The following is a 26,806-nucleotide window of genomic DNA, read 5'->3' as shown; positions in this document are numbered from 1 at the left end:
TACATTCGTAATATTTATTTAAGTTATTTCCTAGACAATATTTTCCAGTTAGGGTCATGATTAAGTTGGGATTTCACTGTTATTGAAGAAAAGTCACAATGGAATTGATTATAAATACAGAATAACTGTTAAAGAAATTCCTGTCTACAAATCTTTTCTGTATGATAATGTAACTGACCCTTAAAATTGTTTCATTGTGGGTGGCAGGATGTCATTCACTCCTGCCCTGCAAGTCCACACCTACTCTATCTTAACCAATTAAAAGAGCCTAAACAGTATAGGAATCTTTAAAGGGAAAGATGCAGGCGTAAGTGAACTGGGTCTGGGTTAAATTCTCATGAGCACCCAGAACTTTCTGACCCAGCAGGTAGACTATTGAGGGTGCTGAGAGAATCAGTAGAATTTCTTTAAACATTTAAAATAAAGAAATTATTTGGAGGACATTCACTTAAACATATATCACTATGAACTGTATCATTATATATATAAACTTATCGATATAAATCATTGTCACATAAGCCAATTTTGCTGGTGTGAACATATTTTAGCCTGTGGATTACTGAATACCTAGGGTACTACCTGAGATTCAGATTTGAGGCTTCCTATGGAAAATCTCAAAAGTAGAGGCTGTTAATTCAGCCATTGGTTATTAGAATTACCTAGAAGTTCCTTAAAATATGTACTTAAGAAGGTGCTTAAAATTCGCTGGGCTTCCTCCAGATCAGACTCCCTGGGAGTGGGCCTGGGGAAATCCATATATTTTTAAAACTCAACCTACAAAGATCAGTAGAATTTTTATCCTCAGATTAAGTGAGAATGACATTCCAGGGGCCATAACGGTTTAGTTGAAAGGGAAGGGTCAAAGACAGATAATGTGTTTTTATTTGTTTGGTGTTTGCTGCAGATCTTCTCAGATTCTTTTATATGCTGGTGGGCACCACGAATCATTATTGGGGGGTGGAACATGTAGCATTTCCCAAACCTATTTGAATGTAAGTTTCTTGATCATAGAATAAATGTTCCTTAAAACATATCTTGGGAAATTCTAGGCTTAGGAGATGAGAAGACAAAATGGAAACGCACCCTGTGAACACTTTCTGAGCTCTTAGTGACACAGGGGAGTGAAAGCAAGCCTGACTGTGCTTCTTCAACCAAAAGCAACAGGCCAGACTTCTGCCAGTCGCTCTTGTTCTCTTGCATCCCTGGCCTTGTTTGAAATGCGTCACCCAGTGTCCCTGACAACTTGAAGAAGAGAATGCATTTTCCAAAGTGCCAGGAGAAAAAAAAAAAATGGGACAAGAACCATTTGTAGGGAAAGTAGAATCAGCGTTGGCTCTTTTGCCACTAGACCAGCCTGGGGGAATGCAGAGACTCGAAGACTCGAAGGAACAGAAGGTTAGGAAAAAGGCCATCTGAGACATGCATTTCAATCCCTGCTGTGCTTCCTGCAAACTGTGCCAACTTGGGCAAGTCACTTTACCTGTTTAAATCTTGGTCGCTTCCTCTGTAAAACAAGACTAGTTTACCTGCACGGGGATTCTCTGAGGAATCAGTGCAATCATATTTGTAAGAAACCCAGTACAGAGCCTGGTGTTTAGCAGAGACTTACTAAGCCTGAGAAAGTACTCCTCACTTCCTTCCCTAAATCCAGAAGCAACTTTCCTTAATCTGACTTCAATTTAAGGAGCATTCATGACATACTGTATGGTATAAAAACCAATAGATTGAATTTATGCCATAACTTGATGACTGACCAGAGAAAGTGTTTGATAAATATTTTTGCATGACTGAATACTTGTATGTGAATAAATAAGCAAACAAAGAGAACGGTAGAGTCATAGAAGAAGAAGTGATTAATGGAGGACTCATGTCACCTTCTATTCCTCTTCTCATTCGTGGAGTTTTGTTGGGAACCATTTGGGGCTCTCTTTCTACCCTTGAGTTGACCCTCCCCAAGAGAAGAAAGGTGGTTACTCCAGTCGTTTACTAGACCTCATTTTTCTAGGAGTCAGGGTTACTTCCTGTCCCTGAGATATAAGTAGACTAGAACCAAATTTAGTAGGTCTGCCATTCTTTGTGAGGCCTGCGTCCTAGGTGTGTGCTCTTGCCTGTGATCTTCATCCACACTTACGCTTGGGTAAGGGATTCAGAGCGTCCTCTATATACCCAAGCATGTCTCTTCACATAACCCAGGTGTGTACACCCAGGTGGAAGGCTCCATCTGAGCCCCAGGCCTGCCCATGCAACTAAGCACTGAAAAGGAACTTATTATAGAGATGACTCTATTGAAAATAGCCAGAGAAAAGTATTTGGCATCTAATTTATCAAATGAAATCATAGGTTTTCCCAGCATAGGGTGTTTTCGTTGGTAAAACAATTATACTGTTTTCAATTCTTATTAACCTTCCTGCAGGCAACATTTATTGGTATCCCCCATGACAACATAATTAGTATTCTAAGGGTATTTTTCACCAGCTGCTTATGTCTTCAAGTTAAAAGTCAACAGCTAAATATATAGCATGGCAAGGGCATACACAGTAAAATTGATTTTAGTACTCACAACGACTTGATTATCGATATTTATAGCTGTAATTAGAGAAAGGCTTAATGCCTTATATAATCGGTTCTTTATTGAAAGTTTCACGACAGAGGACTCGGTGCTAATTTACCTTGTAGCATCGAGGAAGGAGTGCTGCTCTCTAAGCCACACCATCGGCTTTAGTTTCTAGGTTCGTTAACTGCGAAACACGCTGCCCTACATTATGTATGTGTAGTGCATTAAGGGCTCTTTATTGAGCAGCTTTGAAAGAGAGTTTCTATTCCAAGTTGCTAACATAATATATGCCTCTCCCCAGAGTCCGGTTGGCTATTTGAGTCTAGGCAATGAGCGATGCTATTTGTTAATAGAAAAATAATGTTAATTCTGTATAATGCCGATATATCTATAACATAATGTAGCAAAAAAGTTTCATCTTTCCTACATGAATGCCTTTTTACCTGGAAAGTTTTAGAACCATTCCTACATATTTTTAATATTCTTTCTTGTATTCTGGTCTCAGACATTGGAGGATTTTTCCCAAAGTTTATTAAAAAATTTTTTGCATGATAATAGAAATAACTACTAGTTATTGAGCACTGACTGCATGCTAGATCCTTTACAAAGCACATTGTGTGTGTGTGTGTATGTATAAAATGTCATTTCATCTTTGTAACAACCTGGTGGAGCAGGCACAGTTATGTCTCTATTTCACAGATGATGAATGTGAGGTTTAGAGAGGTGAAGTGACTTACATAAGATGACACAGCAATAAGTGGTAGTACTTCCTACTAGTTAAGTTCAGGCAGTCTAGCTCCTATGGATGAATTCCTAACCATCTATTACAGCTGTAGCCTGTCATGACCTACCTCTCCATGAAACTGCCAGTGCTCAGGCCACTGCTTGCTACTTTTCTATTGTTTTCTTTCTCTTCTTAAAGCAAACAAACATTTTATATGCATGTATATATATATATGCATACTCACATATATGTCACACATGTATGTATACATATTTATATGCATACGTCTTACAGGAACACTCATTTTATTGTGCTTTGCTTTACTGTGCTTCACAAATATTGCATTTTTTTACAAATTGATGGTTTGTAGCAACCCTGCAGCGAGCACGTCTGTCGTTGCCATTTTTCCAACATTATGTGCTCACTTCCTGTCTCTGTGTCATATTCAGGTAACTCTCACACTATTTCAGACTTTTCAGACTTTTTCATTGTTATTATATCTGTTATGGTGATCTGTGATCAGTGATCTATGATGTCACTATTGCAATTGTTTTAGGGTGTCACAAATCATGTACCTATAAGACAGCAAACTTAATCAATAAATGTGTGTGTTCTGACTGCTCCGTGCACAAGCTGTTCTCCCATCTCTTTCCCTTTCTTCAGGCCTCCTTAGTCCCTGAGACACAACAATATTGAAATTAGGTCATCAGTAGCCTCTAAGTGTTCTAGGGAAAGGGAAAGTTTCTTGTTTCTCACTTTAAATGGAAAACTAGAAATGATTAAGTTTAGTGAAGAAGACATGCTGGAAGCTGATATAGGCTGAACGCTAGGCCTATTGTGCCAAACAGTTAGCCAAGTTGTGAATGGAAAGGAAAAGTTCTTGAAGGAAATTAATAGTGCTACTCTAGTGGACATACAAATGATAAGAAAGTCTTATTGCTGATACGGAGAAAATTTTAGTGATCTGGACAGAAGATCAAAGCAGCCACAACATTTCCATAAGCCAAAGCCTAATAGAGAGCAAAGCCCTAACTCCCTTCAATGCTATGAAGGCTGAGAGAGGTGAGAAAGCTAGAGCTAGAGAAAAGATAGAGCTAGCAGAGATTGGTTCATGAGTTTAATAACACAGGCATGCAAGGTGAAGGAGCAAGTGCTGATGGAGAAGCTGTAGCAAGTTATCCAGAAGATCTAGCTAAGATCATTGATGAAGGTGGCCACACTGAACAACAGATTTTCAACAGAGACAAAACAGCCTTCTCTTGGAAGAAGATGCCATCTAGGACTTTCATAGCTAGAGAGGAGAAGTAATGCCTGGCTTCAAAGCTTCAAAGGATAGGCTGACTCTCTTATTAGAGACTAGAGCTTGATGACTTTAAGTTGAAGCCAATGCTCACTCAGCATTCCCCAAATCCTAAGGCCCTTAAGAATTATGCTAAATCTACTCTGCCTGTGCTCTATAAATGGAACAACAAAGCCTGGATGATGGCACATCTGTTTACATCATGGTTTACTGAATATTTTAAGCCCACTGTTGAGAACACTGCTCAGAAAAATAGATTCCTTTCAAAATGTCACTGCTCACTGACAACGTACTTGGTCACCCAAGAGCTCTGATGGAGATGTGCAAAGAGATTAACACTGTGTTTGTGCCTATTAACACAACATCCATTCTGCAGCCCATGGATCAAGGAGTCATTTCAACTTTTAAGTCTTATTATTTAAGAAATATATCTTATAAGACTCTCTGCCCCAGATGTCAATCCCTCTGATGGATCATGTCAAAGCAAATGGAAAACCTTTTGGAAAGACTTCACCATTCTAGATGTCATTAGGAACACTTGTGGGTCTTGGAAGGATGTCAAAATATTGACATTAACAGGAGTTTAGAGAAGTTGATTCCAACTCTCATGTATGACTTTGAGAGTCTTCAGTGGAGGAAGTAGCTACAGATGTGGTGGAAATAGCAAGAGAAATAGAATTAGAAGTGGAGCCTGAAGCTGTGTGCATTGCTGTAATCTCACGATGGAACTTGAACAGATGAGGAGTTTCTTCCTAAGGATGAGCAAAGATAGTGATATCTTGACACGGAATCCACTCCTGGTGAAGATTCTGTGAACATTGTTGAATTGACAATAAAGGATTTAGAATATTTCGTAAACTTAGTTGATAAAGCAGTGGCAGGGTTTGAGGGTACTGATTCTGATTTTGAAATAAGTTCTACTGTGGGTAAAATGTTATCAAACAGCATCACATGCTACAGAGAAATTTTTTGTGAAAGAGTCAATTGACACAGAAAACTTTATTGTTGTCTTATTTTAAGAATTTGCCACAGCCACCCCAACCTTCAGCAGCCGCCACCCTGATCAGTCAGCAGCCGCCAACACCAAGGCAAGACCTTCTACCAGCAAAAAAAAGTATGACTCATCGAAGGCTCAAATGATCATTAGCATTTGTAGCAATAAGGTACTTTTAAATTAAAGTATTCACATTGTTTTCTAGACATAATGCTATTGGACACTTAATAGACTACAGTATAGTGTAAAAATAACTTTTATATTCACTGGAAGACTAAAAAATTCTTATAACTCATGTTATCATGATATGCGCCTTATTGCAATGGTCTAGAATTGAACGCACGTTTTCCAAGGTACGCCTTTTCACTACATGGAAAAAACATAAATGTTAACTTTGATTTTGATATTCAAAACAACTTCTTTATATTTGTAGCTATAATAACTCAAGGGGCATACATATGTACATGTGCACATATACATATTTGTGCTTTGATGTCATTTTAGAAATTTTTGAGACATTTCCATATAGAGCATCGTTTTCATGATCTAATTTGATCCTCAGATTAGCTCTGAGAGGTTGGTAGATCCTGTATTATTTGTCTCATTTTAGAAATGAAGTGACCTGTCCAAGGTCAATTCACCACTGTGGTAGAACTCAAACCAGAACCCCGCTTTAGCCGTTATTCCAGAATATGCAAATACTGTGCTGCCTTCCATGGGTCATCAGGCAAAGAATAACATTCTGGGCTGTGCACAGCTAAGGGATGGAAATGAAATAGCCATGTTAACATGAACCTCAGGCACCGGGTTTGTGCAGGAGTTTCCTGGGTGAGTCTGTCCTTTCCTGGGGAATCAGCCATCTTGATCTTTCATAGTGTCTGTTTACAGAGTTAACTGTGCCTCCTTGCACTGCCTTGGGACTCAACCTAAATTCTAATCCCGACCATCATCCCAGTGTGTTATATGGTCCATATATACTGATGTGATTTCCCCTACTAGCTTGTGAGCTCGTTTCTATGATTCAGTTTTTAGCACAGAGCCTGGCAGTGGAAGGTGTTCAAATATTTATCCATTCATTTATTTGTTCTACATAAAAGTTTGCTGAGTTTATTGGCAATTGGAGAACAAACGGAGAAATAGAAAAGGAAAAAGATTTAGAGACATAAATTCCAGTTTAAATTATTTTGCCATAGGACAGGTTCTCCATAACCTTTACAATCCCCCCCTCTTTGCCCAAAATACTAAACTTTGTCTGGAAAAACATCACTAAGAGCTCCACCTTCCAAGAATGGGTAAGAGTAAGGCTTGTAGTGCCAGAAATGGCCTACAAAGATGTTCTTTGGGGACTTAATGTGCCCTCCAGGACAGTGGAACCTATAAAACTTGTAGGAGGGAATTCTAGGGAGGAGACCAGCATGGCAAAGCAAACTGCTCCCTCCCACCACAGAGTTAAAAAACAATGTCCAGCCTTTAAGTTGTGGGAAAGAGAATGGTGAAATCATTCTCTGTCTGGCACAAGTTGCAGACTATTAAGTCGTTTGGGAAATGTGGACTTGCACCAATCTACGAGATTGGCCATGGCCATTTTAATATGTTTTTGAAAATCAGCGAGTGCTTAAAAACTTGTAGTAAAAGCCCTAATAAACTAAATTAGACCGGGACTCTGCCAGAATTGTATTTACCTCCTGAAGTGGAGGGTTAGGAAACCACGTTGAAAATTAAAGCAAAAAAGAGAAAAATGAGCAATAGATCTGTGTGTTTGAGGATTTGTTTGGTCAAAAGAATTAACTGTCCACTAACAGAGACAGATTATTTGCAAAGGGACAGGGGAGTTCTTTTGATGACACACTGATATGAATAATGCCACTCCCATTTTTTTCTAACTTTTGTTTTACAAGTCTTATTTGTTTTTACAAGGTTAAGTTTGGAGGGAGGGGGGTAGCTACTGTAGCCAGAAGAAGAATAAATGCTTTGTGCATTGTGCATACCCATGTAGTATACTGAACAAGTACTAATAAGAATAAAATTATTGAAGCAAATAAAATCACATATACTTTTTAGTCACCTGGGAGAAGGGCTACACCAGCCTTCTTGTGCATATAAAAATAATAATTCTTCACATCTGAATAGCATTACAGAACTTATAAAGCCCTTTCACATATATTATCACATTTGATCTTTAATAACCTTGTGAATCAGGAATGATCTGTGTTATCATCCCATTGTACAGTTCCAGAGGGGGTAAGTGCTTGTTCAATGTTGTGAGCTACTAGGAGTCAGTCAGTCAGGTCTTCCAACAGTGTTCCAGCCCCAAGGCATTCCACATTGTCCACTGGGACACACGGGAGCTGTAATATGCATTGGAGCCAAAAATCCCTAAAGTCATTTGACACAGGAAAGGACATCACAGAACTGGTCTACACCAGGAGAATAGCACAGGGCCAAGGGTCTCACACAGCACAGTGCAGACACGTGCTAACTGTGTGGCCCTTAGAACACCGGTGCAAAATGAGGAACCACTTCCTGAAGGTGTTGTTAAAGATTGCATGTAGCTAGGGCAAGTGACTGTGCGTTTTGAGAATTTCTAAGAACTCACTGGCTTTGAGACCACTTTTCCTGTCTGTATTAATGAGGGGCTGGTATGTTAGTTTCCTATTGCTTCTGTAACCAATTACCAAAAGCTGAGTGGCTTAAAACAAACAAATTTATTGTCATGGTTCTGGAGGACCAAAGTCTAAAATCAAGGTATCATTCTTCCTCTGGGAACTTCAAGAGAGTTGCCTCTTCCTTGCCTTTTTCAGCTTCTAGAGGCTACCTGGAAAATAATAAGAAATATATACACTGGTCCCTGTCCCCAATTCTTGGCACAGAGCTCCTAAACTCTCATAATCTCCTCAGTGATAGGGGTGCTGGGAGAATCTTTTGTGCTTATATTTGGTCTTTGACCTGGTTGCTGATGCAGAGCTCCTAAATCCCTTAAAATATATAGGAATGTCTATTGCTCTAATGAGGCAACTCTTTGTGGGCTCCTGGGTAGCTTCAGGATGGGGACTGGTCACCAGAAAGACCGAACCTCCATTAGAAACTCAGAATCTTCGGTCCCACCCCATCCTCTGGGGAGGGGAGAGGGACTAGAGATTGAGTTAATGGACCATGCCTATGTGATGAAGCCTTCATAAAAATCCTGAACAACAGGATTCACAGAGCTTCTGGGCTGGTGAACACATGGAGGCGCTGAGAAGGTGGTGTGCCCCGAGAGAGTGTGGAAACTCCATGCCCCTTTCTCATACCTTGCCCTGGTGCATCTTCCATCTGGCTGTTCCTGAGTTGTATCCTTCATAACAAACTGGTAAAGGTAAATAAAGGTTCCTTTGAGTTTTGTGAGCCATTATAGAAAATTATCAAACATGGGGGGAACCCTTAATTTATAGCCAGTCGGTTACAAGCACCTGGGACTTTTGGTTGGCATCTGATGTGGGGAGCAGTCTTATGGGACCAAACCCTGGGATCTGATGCTAAGTCTAGGTGTATAGTGTCTGAATTGAATTAAATTGTAGGACACGTAGGTGGTATCAGAAAATCAGTCAGTGTGAGAAAACTCAGACGTATCTTCAGACCAGAAGTGAAGTATTGTGAGTACAGATGGGGAAAAAAGAGTTTTTCCCTTTAGTTGGTGTAGAGAAGAACAATTGCTTTCTCCTATACACTACCTACATTCCTTGGCTTGTGGCTCCTCCCTTGTATAATTCCAACCTCTTGCTTCCATTATCACATGTGCTACTACCCATCCTCCTGCCTTGTTTTATAAGAACTCCTATGATTACATTGGACCCACCAGGATAATGCTGGATAATCTCCCCATCTCAAGATCCTTAAGGTGATCACATCTGCAAAGTCTCTTGTCATATAAGGAAACATATTCACAGGTTCTAGGGATTAGGATATAAATGGTTTTTTTTTTTTGGGGAGGGGGCTATTATTCAGCCTACCAAACCTGAGATAAACAAAACTTCAGAATGTACTTGTAATTCTGCTTTATCATTCATAAATAGAGTGATAAAACTCATGATTTCAATGGAACAGAATAGAGAGCCTAAAAATAGACCCACATGAGCATAATCAACTGATCTTTGACAAAGGAGCAAAGTTAATACAATAGAGAAAAGATACAAAAATTTGTGCTGGGACAACTAGACATCTACATTGAAACAAATAGAATCTAAACACAAACCTTACACGCCTCACAAAAATTAATTAAAAATCGATCACAGACTTACATGTAAAACATAAAACTATAAAACTCCTAGAAGAAAACATAGGCAAAAATTTGGATGACCTTGGGTTTGATGATGACTTTTTAAATACAACACCAAAGGCACAGTCCATGAAAGAAAGTATTGATAAGCTATATTTCATTAATATTAAAAATTTCTGCTCTGTTAAAGATATTGCCAAGAGAATGAAAAGGCAAGCCACAGACTGGGAGAAAATATTTGCAAAAGACATATCTGGCAAAGGATTGTTATCCAAAATATACAAAAACTCTTAAAACTCAACAGTAAGAAAACAAATAACCCAATTAAAAAAAATGGGCCAAAGACCTTAACAGGTACCTTCCCAAAGAAGATTCACACATAGGAAATCAGCACGTGCAGAGATACGCCACCTCATCTGTCACCAGGGCAACGCAAATCAAGACAACAGTGAGATGCCACTATACGCCTATTAGAATGGCTGAAATCCAGAATGCTGTCAACACCAAATGCTGGTGAGAATGTGGAGCGACAGGAATTCTCATCCATTGCTCATGGCAATGCAAAGTGGTCCAGCCACTTTGGAAGACAGTTTGGTGGTTTCTTACAAAACTAAACATACTTTTACCGCACTATCCAGCAATCACACTCCTTGGTATTTATCCTAAGGAGTTGAAAACTTACATCCACACAGAAACTTGCATAGGAATTTTTATAACATCTTTATTCATAATTGCCAAAACTTGGAAGAAAGCAAGACATCCTTCCTGAGGTAAACGGATAAATAAACTGTGGTACATCCAGACAGTGGAATATTATTCAGCAATAAAAAGAAATCAAGCCATGAAAAGACCTGGGGGAAACTTAAATGTGTATAACTAAGCGAAAAAAAAAATTAAAAAATAAAAAGAAGAAAGCTACATACTGCGTGAGTCCAACTAGATGACATTCTGGAAAAAGCAAAACTATGGAGACAGTAAAAAGATCAGTGGTTGCCAGGGATCAGTGGGGAAAGAGAGGTAAATAGGGAAATCACAGAGGATTTCTTAGGGCGGTAAAATTACTCTGTGTGATACTATAATGGTGAATGCATGTCATTATACATTTGTCCAAAATAATAGAATGCACAATGCCAAGAGTGAGCCCTACTGTAAACCATGGACTTTGGGTGATAATGATGTGTCAGTGTAAGTTCATCAATTGTAAGAAATGTGCCACTCTGGTGGGGGGGGGGGCGCACTATGCGTGTGTGGGGGCAGGGCATACATGGGAACTTTCTGTACCTTCTATCAGTTTTGCTGTGAACCTAAAACTGCTCTGAAAAGCAAAGGGTATTTTTTGAAAAACCAACTCAACAGGTAAGCATGTCATCCTTCACCTCTGCCCCACTGTTCATCTCTGTTTTCTATTAATAAGCATCATGTACATAGCTGCAGAAATTTCATGAGAGACCGAGAGAGGGAGAGAGAAAACACACATATTAGGAGTAAGCACACGAGTTGTGTCTCTTAACCATTGTTTTTGTATAAGAAAGAATATTCGATCTCCCTACTTGAACAGCTCATCCTGAGAGCATTCAATTCCTTTGGCCTTCAAACTCCTCCATCTAGACTGGCATCTTCCTTGGCTCTCCCAGGAAGTTGGGTGCTGTCTTTGGTGCTCCTGTGCACTTTGCACACAACACAAATAGAACACTTATCATTCTGAATGTTAAAAACTGACTTGCAATCTGGAAATCATGTTTCCTCCCTCACTATACTCCCTGCTCCTTGAAGGCTGTGTCCAAGTCATCTCTGTATATTCAAGGGTCCACCTGACCCCTGAAGATGAAGCCTTAATACATGTCTGTAGGGTAAGTGTGTTACAGGGGATTTCATTTTGCAAACTCAGTTCCTCCTGGTTCCCCTATCTTGGCCCCCATCTCTGGTTCCCTCATTTCCACTGTGTCATTATCAGGAACGCTTTGCATCCTTTTATTATTTATTTATTTATTTATTTATTTGAGACAAAGTCTCACTCCATTGCTGCTACTAGAGTGCCATGGCGTCAGCCTAGCTCACAGCAACCTCAAACTCCTGGGTTCCAGTGATCCTCCCGCTTCAGCCTCCCAAGTAGCTGGGACTACAGGCATGCACTACCATGCCTGGCTAATTTTTCTATTTTTAGTAGAGACAGGGTCTCGCTCTTGCTCAGGCTGGCCTCGAACTCCTGACCTCAAGCGATCCTCCTGCCTCAGCCTCCCAGAGTGCTAGGATTACAGGTGTGAGCCATCTTTGGCCTGCTTTGCCTCCATTTAAGTGTCCAATCTTTACTTATACAACTGGCTCAGTAGGAAAACCCAGAACCCAGAAGGAGGCAAATGCATATGCACTCAGAGTAAAAAGAATCATTCTGAGCCAATTTTCTTCTCCCCATCCACTAAACTTCAGGGTCTGCAACAGTAGCCAGACTCAGAGAAATTGCCTTAAAGCATCACTCAGCATATTATTGTCTTCGTGGATGCCTACAGCTTTCCAGCTTCCACTCAATAACAGGGCGTATATCTCTGTTGACGGAAGGATGTTCCCATCAATAGCTTACTAAAATAAAGAAAAGACGTAAAAATCCTTAGGCAGAGCCTGAAAATAGTATGTATATATGTCACATTAGAGACTAATTAGTTTTTTCCTCAAATAGTTTAACACTACTTATTAAAATATTAATAAAAGGGGATATTCAATAAGAATTCCATTTAAGTATTGAGTAGGGCATTCGAAAATCGAAGTTATGACTTCATTTTTGGGATATGTAAAGGGAAAGAATGATTGTTCTCTCCATATACTCAAAGAATTCTACTAGGGAGTTCAGTGTGAGAATTTAAGGTCTAATCAGAGTAATATCCAGTTAGACTCGATCAAGTGCCCTTAAATCCTGAGAAGGAAGATTCCTGCTGCCTTTTTTTAAAAAAAAAAAAATATGAGCCACTGTAGCTGCTCTGGTGCCTGATAAAAGATTAGTACCAAGGACTAGGAGAAATTGTGGCCAATCAGAAGGGTCACTTGCATTGTGTCATACGAATAGTTGCTTTCTAACCCGACTGTTTGACATTCTATCGCGAGCGGGTCCCAGGGTGGCTTGATGACGATTGCGTCGCTGCTTACTTCCCTGACACGACTCTCTTGCTGGGTATTTTCCTCGTACTTCATAAAAAACACTTTCGTGTGCTTGCTCCAATGAAAGAAGATTTGTCTCCCAGGAAAACCATTAAAACATGCAGAGCCTGCGATCTCATTTTCGAATATTAGGTTACGTTTTATGACATATCATGCTGTTTCGTACAGCATATCTATATTAAAAAGCAGGAACAAGTCAGCCTTGTTCTGTTCCACTCCCGTCCCTCTCTAATGTACATTTATGAAAACACAGACCTATCTGATTCCCCACACACTGTACAATATTTTATCGATTACAGTGGAACTTAGTTATATCGTGTTTCCAGAGACTGAGAAAAGAAAACATAGAAAGTGGGAAACACTGAATTTGATTATGCTAGGCATGGAGTTTAAAAGACCAGAATTGTGGGGAGGTCTTGTATGTGGGAATAATAAAAATAGGTCTTACTAAAGAAACTGCCCTCTTACAAACCACTGGGCAGAGATATCCCTAGTGGATTCCTTTGTGTCTAGACACGTGGTGCGTACAGCAAATTCCTAGGGTGGCTGCCGTTAGTTTCCATAGCCTTCTCTTGCGCTTTCCCCACTGCTAAACTTGAGTTAGGCTCCTGATGTCTCTGGGCCGATTATTCCAATGGCCTTGTAACTGGCCTGTCACCTCCAGGCACACCTTCCTCCTCAGTCGGCACACACCCTGCGAAGGACAAATCTGCTTAAAAACCCCTCACGTCTTCTGATTACCTGGATTGACATCACTCAAAATCCTTTATACCAGGCAGAAAACAATTTAAATCCAAAGATCCGATGAATATTTGCCCTTATGTTCTTCTTCTTGGTTTAATTTTCACATTTAATTCCTTGGTGCATTTGGAAATTAGTGTTTCCTAGGAGGTGAAAATTACTATTTTTCTTTTCCAATTAGATATCCAACTAATTCTAGCACCTTTTCTTGAGCCATCTTCCTCTTCCCTGCTAATCTGCGTCTTCTCTGATGTCGTGTGAGGAGATGTTTCAGACACCAGGGTCTGTTTCTGGGCTATCAGCTCCATTCTGTTGTCTTTCCCACCTATTCCTTCCCAAACACAACTACCATGGAAGAAATTTACCTTCGGGAATGTTTTAATGTGAGATAGAAACAGCTACCCCCCTTTTTAATCCTTTTTCTTGAATTTCTCTAACTGTTCTTACTGTCTCTTCTTCCAGATAAATGTTAGCATTGTTTTCAAGTTCCAGATATATCCTACTGAGATCTTGGTTACAATCTCATTAATCCTAAAAAAGAAAAATTGAGAAAATTTTCACCTTTACCATATTTGCTCTTTTTATATGGAATATGCCATGCCCACCCCCATGCATACTTTCTCATCTCCTTTTATGTCTCTCTCTGATATACTTGTTTTTTTGTATATGTCTTGCACATTTCATGGTTTTGTATTTTATTTGTAGTTGCTTTATAGTTTTGTTGGTAATCTAAAAACAATCTTTCCCCACTATATTTTCTAGAGGGCTATTACTGCTGTTACAAAAGAAAGATACTGACTTTTTAACATTTATTTCATACTTACTGACCTTACCAAACTCTCTCATCTATTTCAACATTTTTTCAGCTGATTTTTATGGGATTTTGAAGAAGACATTTTCTGAAAATAATAATTTGTTTATCCAGTAGGCAAAGGTCATCCTCTTCCCTTCTGTTCCGGTTCTCATCACATTGCCCTGAACTTTTAGAACAACGTGAAATAACAAACTCAATTTTGATCCCCCAACTTTAGTGTACCTCTCTCCCCATTCCTACCCACAAATGTCCTCCCTTTTCCTGGCCTGACTCTCCTTAGTGCATTCCGACAACTCTCTGGGTCATGGATAAGAGCTCTCTTTTCCAACAATGACCCTATGGAACTTCATCCTCTAGTAGGTCCAGGTGCACCTGCTGGGATGGCTCCATCAAACTCAGGACACCCAGCTGCGTCTGAATTCCAGATACACAACAAGTATGTTTTTAGAATAAATATGCCCTCATGCAATATTTGAAACACATTTACACTATAAAACTATTGGCCGTTTATCTGAAATTTACATTCAACCGGGCAGCCTACGTTTTTATTTGATGAATCTGGCAATCCTAAGCCAAGTTTGCCACTGTGATTGCTCATCTTTTTGCACATATGTCTATTACCATTTCATGAATATTCTGCTATAATGATGTATTCACTTGATCATTCATATCCCCAGGACCTAGTGGTGGCTGCCATATCCTAGGCACTTAATATATGTTTGTTAAATGAATTTTAAAAATGCATGAATGATGACAAGCCGATCCTGGAATAATTTACTGAGCGTGGCTGGAACACACAGGACTATAAAAAATTCTGAAGCCTAAATACACGAACAGACAGGTGTGACTGGGTCTGTGCCAAAGCATCCGGAGAAAAGAGAAAAACATAGCCAGTTTTTCAAATTTTCTTTTTTTTAATTTTAGCGTATCATGGGGGTACAAGTATTAAGGTTACATATATTGCCCATGCCCCCCTCGCTCCTCGAGTAAGAGCTTCAAGCGTGTCCATCCCCCAAATGTTGCACATCTTACTCCTTGTGGTTGTATATATTTCTTTTTAAATTCAGAAGATAAGTGAACATATCACGTTTTCTTTTGTTGTTAGAGAGAGCTGTAAGCACTGAAGTGAAGTCAGGAGACCTGGAATCTAATTCTGACTCCACTGTGAGTTGGCTTTTTGATCATGGACTTCACTATCCTGGCCTCAGTGTTTTCATCTGTAAAATGAGACCTTCGGGGTAGGAGTGGCTGTCAGACACTTTTTAGTGGCAAGATGCTTTAAAAAATGAAACATGACACAGAACCTCAGTATCTAATGCAGATAAAAGTAGAATGATTCTGGTTCAAGAAGATGTAACGGGTCCAGGGGCCCCAATTCATCTCCCCCTTGCCCTTCTGAGTGGCTTCTTGAGGAACTCTATGCAGCACTGAACCCCAATGGGCTGGACAGTCTTCAAGGCCAATGCCACAATCTGCTGTAACGTATGTACATGTTACTGTAGTATAATATCCAGGTATAGGTTACCTGAGAATATTTGTGTATACACAGGCTAGCTTGATGTCAGAAATGCTGGTTTATTTAATATCTCCTGAAAACATACTATACTTTCTGACAAACTTACTTTTACTCATCTCCTTTTTTTTCTTTACCTCAAGTCCTATTCCCCCCTTTCCTAATTATCCCAATTCTACAGCCCACAGTTAAAACCCCACCCAGTGCACCCCTCTCCTCAGATCATCCTTCCACCTGGCTACCTCTCCTCCCACTCGCTACTGCCTGGTCCTCATTTCCTTACAGTCATATCTGACTTAGTGACATCTTTTCTACCATTGACCTGAACTATTTACTACCAGAAAATAACTCCTCTTATGTAACTTTTGCTCTTTTATATCTTTTCACTGCAACTAAATTGAACATTCCTTGAGAACAAGGACTATATCATACTTTCTCTCTCAGCAGTTGTCACAGTGCTTGGTGCAAAGTGGCTTAATCACCCTACATGTGTATCACAGTCGTTGGGGTCTCTGCTCATCACGGTCACTTGGAGACCTGGGCGAAAGGAACAGCCACCATCTTGAACCCTGCTGGTTGTCATGCCAGAGGGCACAGAGAGCCTCAAGGGACTTGCCTCGGCAATTAAATGAGCTGGCATGGAAGCAACTTCCTGCTCTTCATGTGTGCTCCACACTCACTGGCCAGCACTGGTAATACGACTTTATTCATCCACTAGGGAGTCAGGAAGGCAGTCTTCCATGTGCCTAGGAGATGAAGAGTCAGAACAAGTTGGCAAAGAGCATGAGTGACTATTATGAGGCTCAACAAATTTGGATAATGGTTTAAAATGCAAGTCGTAGGCATAATCCCAGGTATAATCTAGCCAGGGATATCTGTTTGTTATAGTAAAAATGTATAATTAGCGAAGGAAGTTGGTAGTGGGATATAAATTGGGAGGGAGAGAGGCAAGAAATAGGCAAGATATTTTTGTACTGTGCCTTCTTTTTTTCTCTGAAATCATATCATTTCCCAAGAGTTGTCCCTCTTGGGAAACCAGACACTATTTAGTATCATGTATAACTGATTGGAAGCCACTGTCATGAAGTAGACATTTCAAAGCCAATGTCGAACACTCCCTGAGAGCTTTGGCCCTTTCTCTCCTCCCCCCTCACAATCTTAGTATGACTGGTTTTAACAGTTTTGTATTATACCCTTCTTGGCTTCATTCTCCTGGACTAAGATTTCCTTGGCTGCAGAAGGAGGCTTGCAAACCACCATGTTTTCATGACTCAATGAAGAGTTTATTTCTCTATGGTACAAAGGGGTGACTACCCAGAGACTTGTCTCCCCAAAGCACTCTTAAGATCAAAGACCTTAGCTGAGCTACTGAAGTGTTAATTGGCCAAGTACAATTGTCAAAAATTAGCTTCTATGTGAATCAATTAAAACAAAATAATTGGAAGTTGTCAGCACTTCTAAATATTTAAACCAGTTGATGCAAATATTTATTTACATATCATCTGTTTGCAATTTCTATCTCCTCTCCTCTCTGCAAAGCTGCTCATAAACCATTAGACCCTTTCTCTTGATGCTGAAATTAAAATCTAAACTTATTCTACTCAACTGACAGAAAGCTAAAATATTTTTGTTCAAATTCATTTGACAATGTGTATTTTTGACAATGTGTTTATATTCCTCATTTATAATGGAAAGCGATACTGTAGCCATCCTTTCAAGGGAAATTTCTGATTTTTTTCCATAGCTAATTCATTCTATTTTCCCATGTGGTATTCATTAAAGCAATTCCTAACTTTGTTGATTTTCATTATATCTATAGAGTGTTAAAACTTTCTTTCACACTTCTTGCAACTGGTTAGCAATATGAGTCTGGCTTTGCCTGACATCTTTTCTGTTACTGTGCATCAAATCTACACTAGTACTGAAATATCAAGAAATGCCAGGATCTTTGGGTTAATAATCCCTCCCCTATTGGAGCAGTAATCATCCTTTCCTCTTTGTAAATTCTCCCTAGGGTCACAAGTTTCTCAACCTCCCCAAAGGTGGTCTTCACCCACATCTTCCTTACCATTTTAAAATTTATTTACCTATCTGCATTTCCTGTCTTCAAGAAATAAAAGGCCAGGCACAGTGGCTCTTGCCTATAATCCCAGCACTTTGGGAAGATCGCTAGAGGCCAGGAATTTAAGACCAACCTGAGCAACATAGGGAAAACCAATCTCTACAAAAAAAAAAAAAAAATAGAAAAATTATCCAGGCATGGTGGTATGTGCCCATAGTCCCAGCTACTTGGGAGGCTGAGGCAGGAAGATCCTTGAGCCCAGGAGTTTGAGATTGCCATGAGCTATGATGATGCCACTGCCCTCTAGCCCAGGGAAGAGAGTGAGCCTGGAAAAGAGGAAAAAAACTAACAAACAAAGGATCCCCATGATTTTCTAATACTAACCCTTGCAATAACATACATCCAGTTGATAAAGTTTATTTGTTCCTTTATATAGGAAATTCAAGTTCATAATGAAAAACTTTGGAGAAAATTCCCACCACTTACTGATAGCCCAGTATACACTTCGATGTGTTTTCATCTATGGTTTCATATGTAGATAGCATTTTATTTGCTTCCATGTGTTCATGCAATTGTTTTCAGGTCTGGTCTCTTCGTGGGCTGTTGTCCTGGTTCTTTATTCTTTGCTTGGAAAATTCACAAGCAGGGCCGGTGCAACAGAGTGACCACAGAATGGAAGAAATTCCATACAAATAAATTTTATTGCAGAAAAGGAAGGAGCTATATGAAGCTAGAGGAAGTTCCAGAGAGGAACAGGTCTGTCTCCACGAGTGGAGAAAGATGTTGAGGACTCCCAAGTGGTTTCCTTTTATTGGCCTAGTCCAGGGCAGGGCTGACGGGAGGTGTGGGATGTTACCAGATGATGATGATTGATATACATGATTGACAGCTGTTCTTATAACAAAGTTGCAGCTCCACAGGTGTGTATGCCTCAAACCTCAAGTTCCTGCTCTTTGTGGTTGTTAGCTGAGTTTTCCTGCAGTCCCTTCCCCAGCTTCTCCATTCCTGGGGACCACCCTCCTGGCCTGTATCTGCCCCCGGCAGATTTGGTCCCTGCCTACCACTGTGATATTATTATATATCCAATTTTATTCTGTTTTATTTTCACTTGCCATCATAAGCATTTCCTATGAATAATTACAACTGTTCACAAAGGACTTCTGCCCTAGTGGTTACATAATAGTCCATGAGTAGATGGGACAGTTTAGTTGAACAGTCTCTTAGTGCACCTGAGAAACTTAGGATGGAGTTTGGTGCCTGATGATAACTACTCAACCCCCTTTATATGCACAGAAAATAGAAAAGAAGCAGATGGGGTGGAAAATACCAGACCAGTGTGGTGGTTATCAGCTGCAGATCACAGCAGAATCCTCTGTGTTATCTAGAAAAGAAAGGTTGACAGAAAAATCTGGAGAAAAGAGAAAATGTTCTTGGTTTCAGCTTTGTAAGAATGCCTATCTAGAATCCATGACCTGGGAGCATAAACAGTTGAGCATAGAAATTTTGTGCCAAGAGATGTGAAGTTAATTGCAACCCTGCACTTCCCATGTCCTTGGGAGCAAAGGAGGAGGAGGACCCCACATCCTGTTTCCTCTCTCAGAGACGCTCCTGTTAAATTGACAAAAATAAGAGATTTCGGTGGTGGCCTTCATCTCCAGGTCTTCCTGTAGCTCAGTTCTATGCTATATATTTTGATCCTTTTAATTTCACTTCCAGTGTTGAGCCCCATATTCTTCCCCTTTCCCCAGTGCTGAGCCAAGGCCAGGCTCTTTACCGTGGCTGAGCATCCTCCCGTCCTGGAGCAGAGTGCTGGGGAGAGGGGAGAGGCCCCCGTCCAAGCAAGGTTCAGGATGTGCCTTCCCAGGAGTCGCAATCTCTTGCTTACTTTTTGTATTTCTCCTCCGCTGCTGTAGGGTCCCAGGAGGCAGTGTCTTTGCTTCCTACACTGGAATTCTGCGGACTGGTCCTTCTCTAAATGTGGCCCCTGAACAAGCAGCATCAGCATCACCTGGTGGCTTGCTCAAAATGCAGATTCTCAAGCAGACCTATTGTATCAGATACTCTGGGGCCGGGGCCGCTCAGCGTGGACATTGGCAAGCTCTGCAGCTGATGCCGATGCACGCTGAGTTTGAGAAACGCCGCTGTAGATCCATCTCAGAGTGATGCGGTATCCTCTGCACATCCTCAGACTGTACCTCTTCTTGACGCAGCTGCAGCTGGCCCGCAGAGGTGGGCATGGCAGCCTGTACCACGGTCTTCCCGCAAACCTTTCCTTCCCTCAGTCTTTAAATCTCCAGGACTCGAGTGAACTATGTGTTTTTATTGGTAGCAAGAACCAATCTCTGCCACCTTCATCCCTGCTGCATTGGCAAATGCCTCCCGGGTTTCATCTGTCTCTCTCATGCTCCACTCTTTTCAAACACTCTTTTCAAACTCCACTGTTTTTTTTTAAAAGCGTAATATGCTTCCTAAATTGGCATTCTCCCTTTTCCATATGTGGCACTAATACCTCTGGCGGAGTCACAGCACCGCCCTCCTTTCTGTTTCTCTTTGCCTTCAGCCCATTCGTTTGTTGTCTTCATGATACTATTCCAGATTTTATTCTTTGAGATCCTCTTTAATAATAGATGTGAAGCCAGTGACTTCAGAAGCTGCCAAAATCTCCACAGTTCAATCTTGTCCACATCTTGCTCTCCAAGTAAGATAATTCTACCCGTCAGCCCAACGTCTGTCTCTATCTGGACCCAAATGTTGTAGCCCAGACTGGCTTTCCTTAGACAGGACTCTCAAACCCAGCCCTACTGACATTTTGGACTGGATAATTCATTGTTTTGTGTGTATTGCAGGATGTTCAGCAGCCGGTAGCTCCTCCCCACCCCCCAAATCCTGATAATCAAAAAGATGTCTCCAGACATTGCCAGCTGTCCCCTAGGAGTGGGGTGCAGACTGTCCCAGGGGAGAGCCACTGCCTTAAGGCTGACCATCTCATTCTCCCTAAACATTGGGAGATGGAACTAATGGCATGCAGTTCTTCATAACACCTGATGAACCTGCCTCACTGCCACAGTAACTGTGTCATCTTGAGGCTGGTAAAATAATCCCTGAAGGATTCCACTCAGATCTTCCTGGTCATCCCTAATAGTTCTGTACAGATGTCATGTACCCATTCAGGGTGACTCCCATCCCTCAATTTAACAACTTTAAGAGGACAACTCCCAATAGTCCCCCATATCTGTGCACTATCTAGGGACAGTAATCTCTTTTCTTTGCTTTCTTTAATTTTTTGCTGGATGTTTAGGCCCCATTCATGCCTCTTTTCTAATCCTGACTCTGAGAGCATTTAAAACGTTTCAGGTTTACACCATCCAACCTAGTCTCTAAAATATCATCATTTCTCCCAAAGAAGTAACTTCTTTTTTTCCACTCACTCAGAGTATCTTCCTTCATTTTTCTTTCATTCCCAGCAGCTCGTGTTCTAAACTCAAGATCAAAGCCTGTATTTTAAACAATTCCATTCTTCCTTAACCCTCTGAGCAAATTTATCCTAAAAACAGATTGTCAAGGAAATGGCCTTTTAAATATATTTCCTAGCTGAATGTATAAAGATAATGAACCAAGGGCCCCAATACTCTCTAGCCATTATCTGGGTCAGGGTCTTTTATATCCATGTCATAATCAGATATGGATTTAAGAAATCATGTCTTATATAAGAAATCAGGTTTATGAACAAAGCCAATCTGAAACCATTTGGCAGTGAGCCCTGATAGCCTATGGGCAAGCCACACGAATGAGGAGGTCCTTCCACAGTTCCCCCTTGGCCTGTGCAACTCCAGTCAAGATAAAAAGAAACCCAAGTTGGATCACCTGAGCTGGAGTTCCCCAGTGCCTAGCACTAAACCAAAACCACTCACTCTACTTCTCTCTTCCCTGGATGAAATTTAGTTGTTTAGTTTTTTGCCACTTAAAGCCCAAATAACCCAATGTTGACCTCAGCAGCACATTACCTATAAGCCATTGCCCGAAAGCAAGTCAGAAAAAAAGGTTGACGCTGCCCATTCATACTAACAGTGGTCACAATAGCTGTACCAAGATTGGCGTCTCACATCTGAGTTCTCTGTGTTTATTCTTAAGATTTCCAGGCAGTGCCCTAACTTATTGGGGATCAAGATGCTAATCCTTCACCCCCTCTCCTTCACTAAATGGGTATCAAAGTATCAACTTTATTGATAGCTAGGGAGTATCCCATAACTTTGAAACTCAGAGCAGCTGGGAAATGTCACCAAGAAAGCCAGACCAGGGCTTCTTACTACGGTCCTCTGCATTGAAGAGAGGTGGTGCCAGACTGGCGTGACTCAGACATCCAGCTTGGAAGCTGGCCCCGAGAGAGCAGGCACATGACTTTCGGCATCAACGCAGGAGCCCAGGACTCTGCACACAAGAGCAGTGGTTGCAACCAGCAGGCCTACGCAGTGTGGAAACACAGCCCAGTGGCCATCTGGTTTCCCAAACGGTTCCTAGGAGGTTGTAAGACAACCTCTTCCTGGACAGAGGAGAAAGTAAGGGGGTGAGGAGAGAAGCCATACAGTCTCACTCCAGCATCCTCACTCATAGGTGGGGAGGGTGGATGCTTCCTCCTCCAGGAGAACAGTGGGAGGTAGGAGAGACATTTCTCCCTGTCCACTTGGACTATTTCTGCTATCTACGCGTTTCCCATTTCAGGAAAGCTTTTCTATGGGCCAAGGGCTGTCCTAAGTGCTGCTCATATAGAAACGCATTTCACCTTTCCAACAAGCCCAGGGGAAAGCTAACACGATCTCGATCTCCAGTTTACAGAGGAAATTGAGGCTGAAGCAAATAATTTGGGATTTCAACCCACATCACTCTAACTCCAAAAACTGTTCTTAAGGCAATAAGTACATGGCTATTTAGTATATGCTGAAATCCCTTTGAGTTCACTTTAATTCAGCCAAACATTTCATATGCCAGGGTTTTACCGTGCCCAGGGATACAAAGAGTAGAAGAACAGTCATGTAGACTCTACATTGTGTACCCGCATGCCCCAAATGGGGGTTCCCAATCCCCAGGATGCAAGACAGTGGTGTGGCAGAAAGTGTAAGAATTCGAGTGTGTCTTACTCCACCTGCAAGTATAAAAGATGGATTGAGTAACCTTAATTAATTTAAAACATTTTAATATCGGGACAAACCAGAATGTTACCTGGGAGGAGATAGCCTGCATAATTGGCCTGGATTTATTAAGAGAATGCATCAGATTCCACAGAAAGGTGCAGAGGTCTCCTTAGCCTATATCCTCAAACCTCCCCGGCCATAGTCTGCACCTCACCTCTGCTATAGAGCTATTCTAGTAGAAAACTTTTAGAGGCACCAAATATGCATTAGTAAAAATACATCCCAGGTGTGGAAGGTGACGATCTCTGTCTGGGACGGTGAAGGTCGAGGACGGAGAGGACCACGGAAAGCCCCACAAGGGGCTATTGCCTTTCTAAGCTGAAATTTGTGCGAGAGTCAGAAGGGCCAGTTCTGCAGTAGATGGCCTGAGAGGGTTACTTCTCTGAGATTTCATTCTCACATGTATAAAAATATTCCTCATGTGCCCCATCGCACATATGATCGTGAGATTTAAATTAGATAACCTATATGCCTCATACACATATGGTTAGCAAAAAAAAAAAAGAAAAAAGAAATGCTGATGTCTTCCCCTCACCTTTGTCTCTGCAGCTCCCACTAACTCCTCATTCTCTCTAATCTGGTTTCTACTCCTAAAACCCTGCAGAATATCTTTCTCTAAGATTTCCTCTGAGGTGCTCATCACCAAACCCAAAGGCCACTGATCAGCCCTGATCATTCTCCTTGTCCTCTGTGATATTTAACCCATGTGTCTTCACCAGTGCTTTTGAGTCTGTCTCTGCCAATGGTTTCCATTACCCACTGCTGCCGTCCTCTGTGTGAAATGGACTAACATGCAAATCAATAATAGACAGCTAAAAACAATGATGTAGTGCAATGTATACTGATGTCTATAACCCAAGTGTCCCCCGGGGGCCTTTAGTCTTTTGAGATATTAACCTTTTTTTTTTTTTTTAATAACCAAGTCAAATGAATAGAGCCCCCATCCCTCCCAACTGGAGGATTTCCACCAACTTTCCCAATACCTCTGAGGATTTCCTGAGTGATGCTCATGTTCATTTGTTGTTATCTGTCTTCCCTGTCCTCTAGACTCCTGCCCCTAGCATAGGGTCCCCTTATAGGGCCGAGTAAGTTGGGTTCTGCACAATTCCAGGAAGCTGCACCCTTTGGCTCTGACGGTGGTGGACGCCTTTGGTGGCAGAATGTAGTGGTTGGTAGGGACGGCGCCACGCTGCCTGGGTCCACATCCCAAACCTGCCACTTACCAGCTGTGACTCTGGGCAGTGTACTTCACCTCTCTGTCTGCACCCCCAGTTTCCTCATCTGATAACAGCACTACTTTACAGGGCTGCTGTGTGGGGAAGCCTGTGTCCCTTAAGGTGAGCAAACCCTCTGTGAAGGCTGGACAGAGGTGAATTTTCTCAACTTAGAACAGGGCTCCAGAAAGCACAGGGAGAGGGGAAAGACACAGAGGAACGAGGCACACGGACCCAAGGAGAAAGAGTCTGATTGACACAGGAAAGAAGGAGCTAAGGACAGTCCAAGCTCAGGTTCTCACTTGGCACAGGAGGTACGATTTGCGTGCATGAAGGAATATGGAGGCTGGGCAGCTGGTTGAACAGAGACAGGGCCAGGTGGGTGGACACATGCCCAGTGCAGTCAGCCATGGCCCTCTGCTTGGTCTAATGCTGTGCTGTCACTGTCTTGAAATTCCTAATAATTTTAGAACAAGGAGTGTGCCCTCCTTCTTTCATTTTTGTGCTGAGCTTCCCAAATTATGCAGCTGGTCCTGGGCACAGGTCTTGGTGCGGGAGGCAGTGGGAGCGTGGGAGGCGCTGGGCAGACAGAGTCCTGCTGCGGGAGCAGCCTGGAAGCCCATTCACCTGACTGCTCCCTGTTGAGCAGCCACTGCGTGCTGACTCCTCTGCTGGACACCCAGAAGATAGAAAGAGGAATAAGAAGTCGCCTGGGTTCCTGCTCTGATTCATACGGAATCCAAAGCCACTTGCTCTCCTGTTCGAGGGGTTTTAACATCCACGAGGTCACCTTTTGTGAGAAAGAACTTCAGTGTGTTTTTTTTCTTTCAGATTTTATATATGCAGAGTTCATAATATTTTGTAAGTGACTTCAAAGGAAAGGTTCCATTAAAATCGCTAGATACATAAACACTGGCCACTGATCATCTTCCATATTATCTACAGCAGATCTGAAGGCAGATACTCCATTCCCTGCCAAAAACCACCACTTTGATATTGGAATAATTAATCCTTAGAAATGCATTATTTAATCATAAGGTTTGGACAGCAGCCTATGAGACAGGAAAGATTTCTATGAATCTGGATTGTCAGCTGACAGAAGATAGAAGTTTGAAAAGAAATGCTTGAAAGTTAAAAATATTCTGAGACAGATCATATTTTACTAATGTCACAGGGAAAAGACTTGAATGTAAATGGAACTTCCAGCCATCCCTGAAGTGAAGCTTTAGTCAAATAGCTTCTATTCTGCTTTATTTTTTTCCATCAGAGTTATTATCTTGAAGTAGCCAGTGCAGAAATCAGAGACCTTTCTAAGTGATGATGCCAGCTGATCAGAGAGATGTGATGTCTGCAGGCAGGGTATTCTACTAGCAAAAGCACAGAATTAGAAGCCAAAACACCTAAGTTCTGTTCCTAAAACTAAGCACTGTGGCCCTCTGTACCTCAGTTTACCCATCTGTCCTGGGACACATCAGGTGAGAGGCCCTCTCATTGCTAATGATGTCACTCTCTAGGCAGAACTCTGCCCAGGGCAGCCTAAAAGGCCTCTCTGGCCTCCTACCCTTGATAAATTCAGCATCCCACAGGGTAATGAACCTTACTGGGGATTCAATTCCAAGAAATTATCCTCAAAGAAGGAAAGTTTTTATCGCAGGATGTGAAAGAAGAGGAAGAAAAAGGAAAAGATAAGAAGAAAGAGTATTTGCAAAAGCAAATACACTCTGCTAAACAAAGCCATCTCCCCAGGGTTTCACTCTTCAGCGGCACAAAGGAATTAGCAGAGCTCTTCAACATTCCACCCCTGATGTAGAAGGGAAAGTAGAGAGCAGTGCTTCTCTACTGGAGGGGGAGGGACCAGCATTTGTGCCCCTCCGGTGACATTTGACAACATTTGGAGAAATTTTTGTTGGTTGACACAACTGGGAGAGGGGATCATAGTGGCATGCAGTGGGTAGAGGCCAGGAGCACTGCTAAACGTCCCACGGTGCACAGAGCAGCCCTCTCAACCCATCAGGCCCAAGGTGCCAATAGTGCCAACCAAGGTGGAGAAATTGACATAGAGATTTATTTTCCCACTTATTTGAATAAGTTCATCTCCCCTTAGAGAGAAGCTAGTGAGTTTAAGTTTTGAATAATAATTTTTTTCACCATACTATGTTTATTTAAAAATAATTTGTACCTGTATTTCCTCAGTTGAGGGGCTTGGGGTATAGAACTTAATAAGGTCTGTGCTTCCTGAGGAATAATTACATGACCTCCAGATTTCTAACACTGCTGTGATCTCTACTAGATTTAC

General features: G+C 41.4%; 1 protein-coding gene across 1 annotated transcript in view; it reads left to right on the top strand.

Moving 5' to 3' along the window:
- Positions 1 to 5,671: 5,671 nt before the first annotated feature.
- The window catches only part of ANKFN1 (ankyrin repeat and fibronectin type III domain containing 1), a 268,470-nt gene continuing 247,335 nt past the window's right edge, over positions 5,672 to 26,806 (top strand). Inside the window, exon 1 of the mRNA XM_012736042.3 lies at positions 5,672 to 6,400. Coding sequence (XP_012591496.2) covers positions 6,362 to 6,400 — 39 coding nt within the window. The 5' untranslated portion in view covers positions 5,672 to 6,361. The remainder of the gene's footprint in view (positions 6,401 to 26,806) is intronic.

This window comes from Microcebus murinus, chromosome 18 (assembly GCF_040939455.1).
Source record: "Microcebus murinus isolate Inina chromosome 18, M.murinus_Inina_mat1.0, whole genome shotgun sequence".
Lineage (NCBI taxonomy): Eukaryota > Metazoa > Chordata > Mammalia > Primates > Cheirogaleidae > Microcebus > Microcebus murinus.
This window is presented reverse-complemented; position numbering and strand designations above follow the sequence as displayed.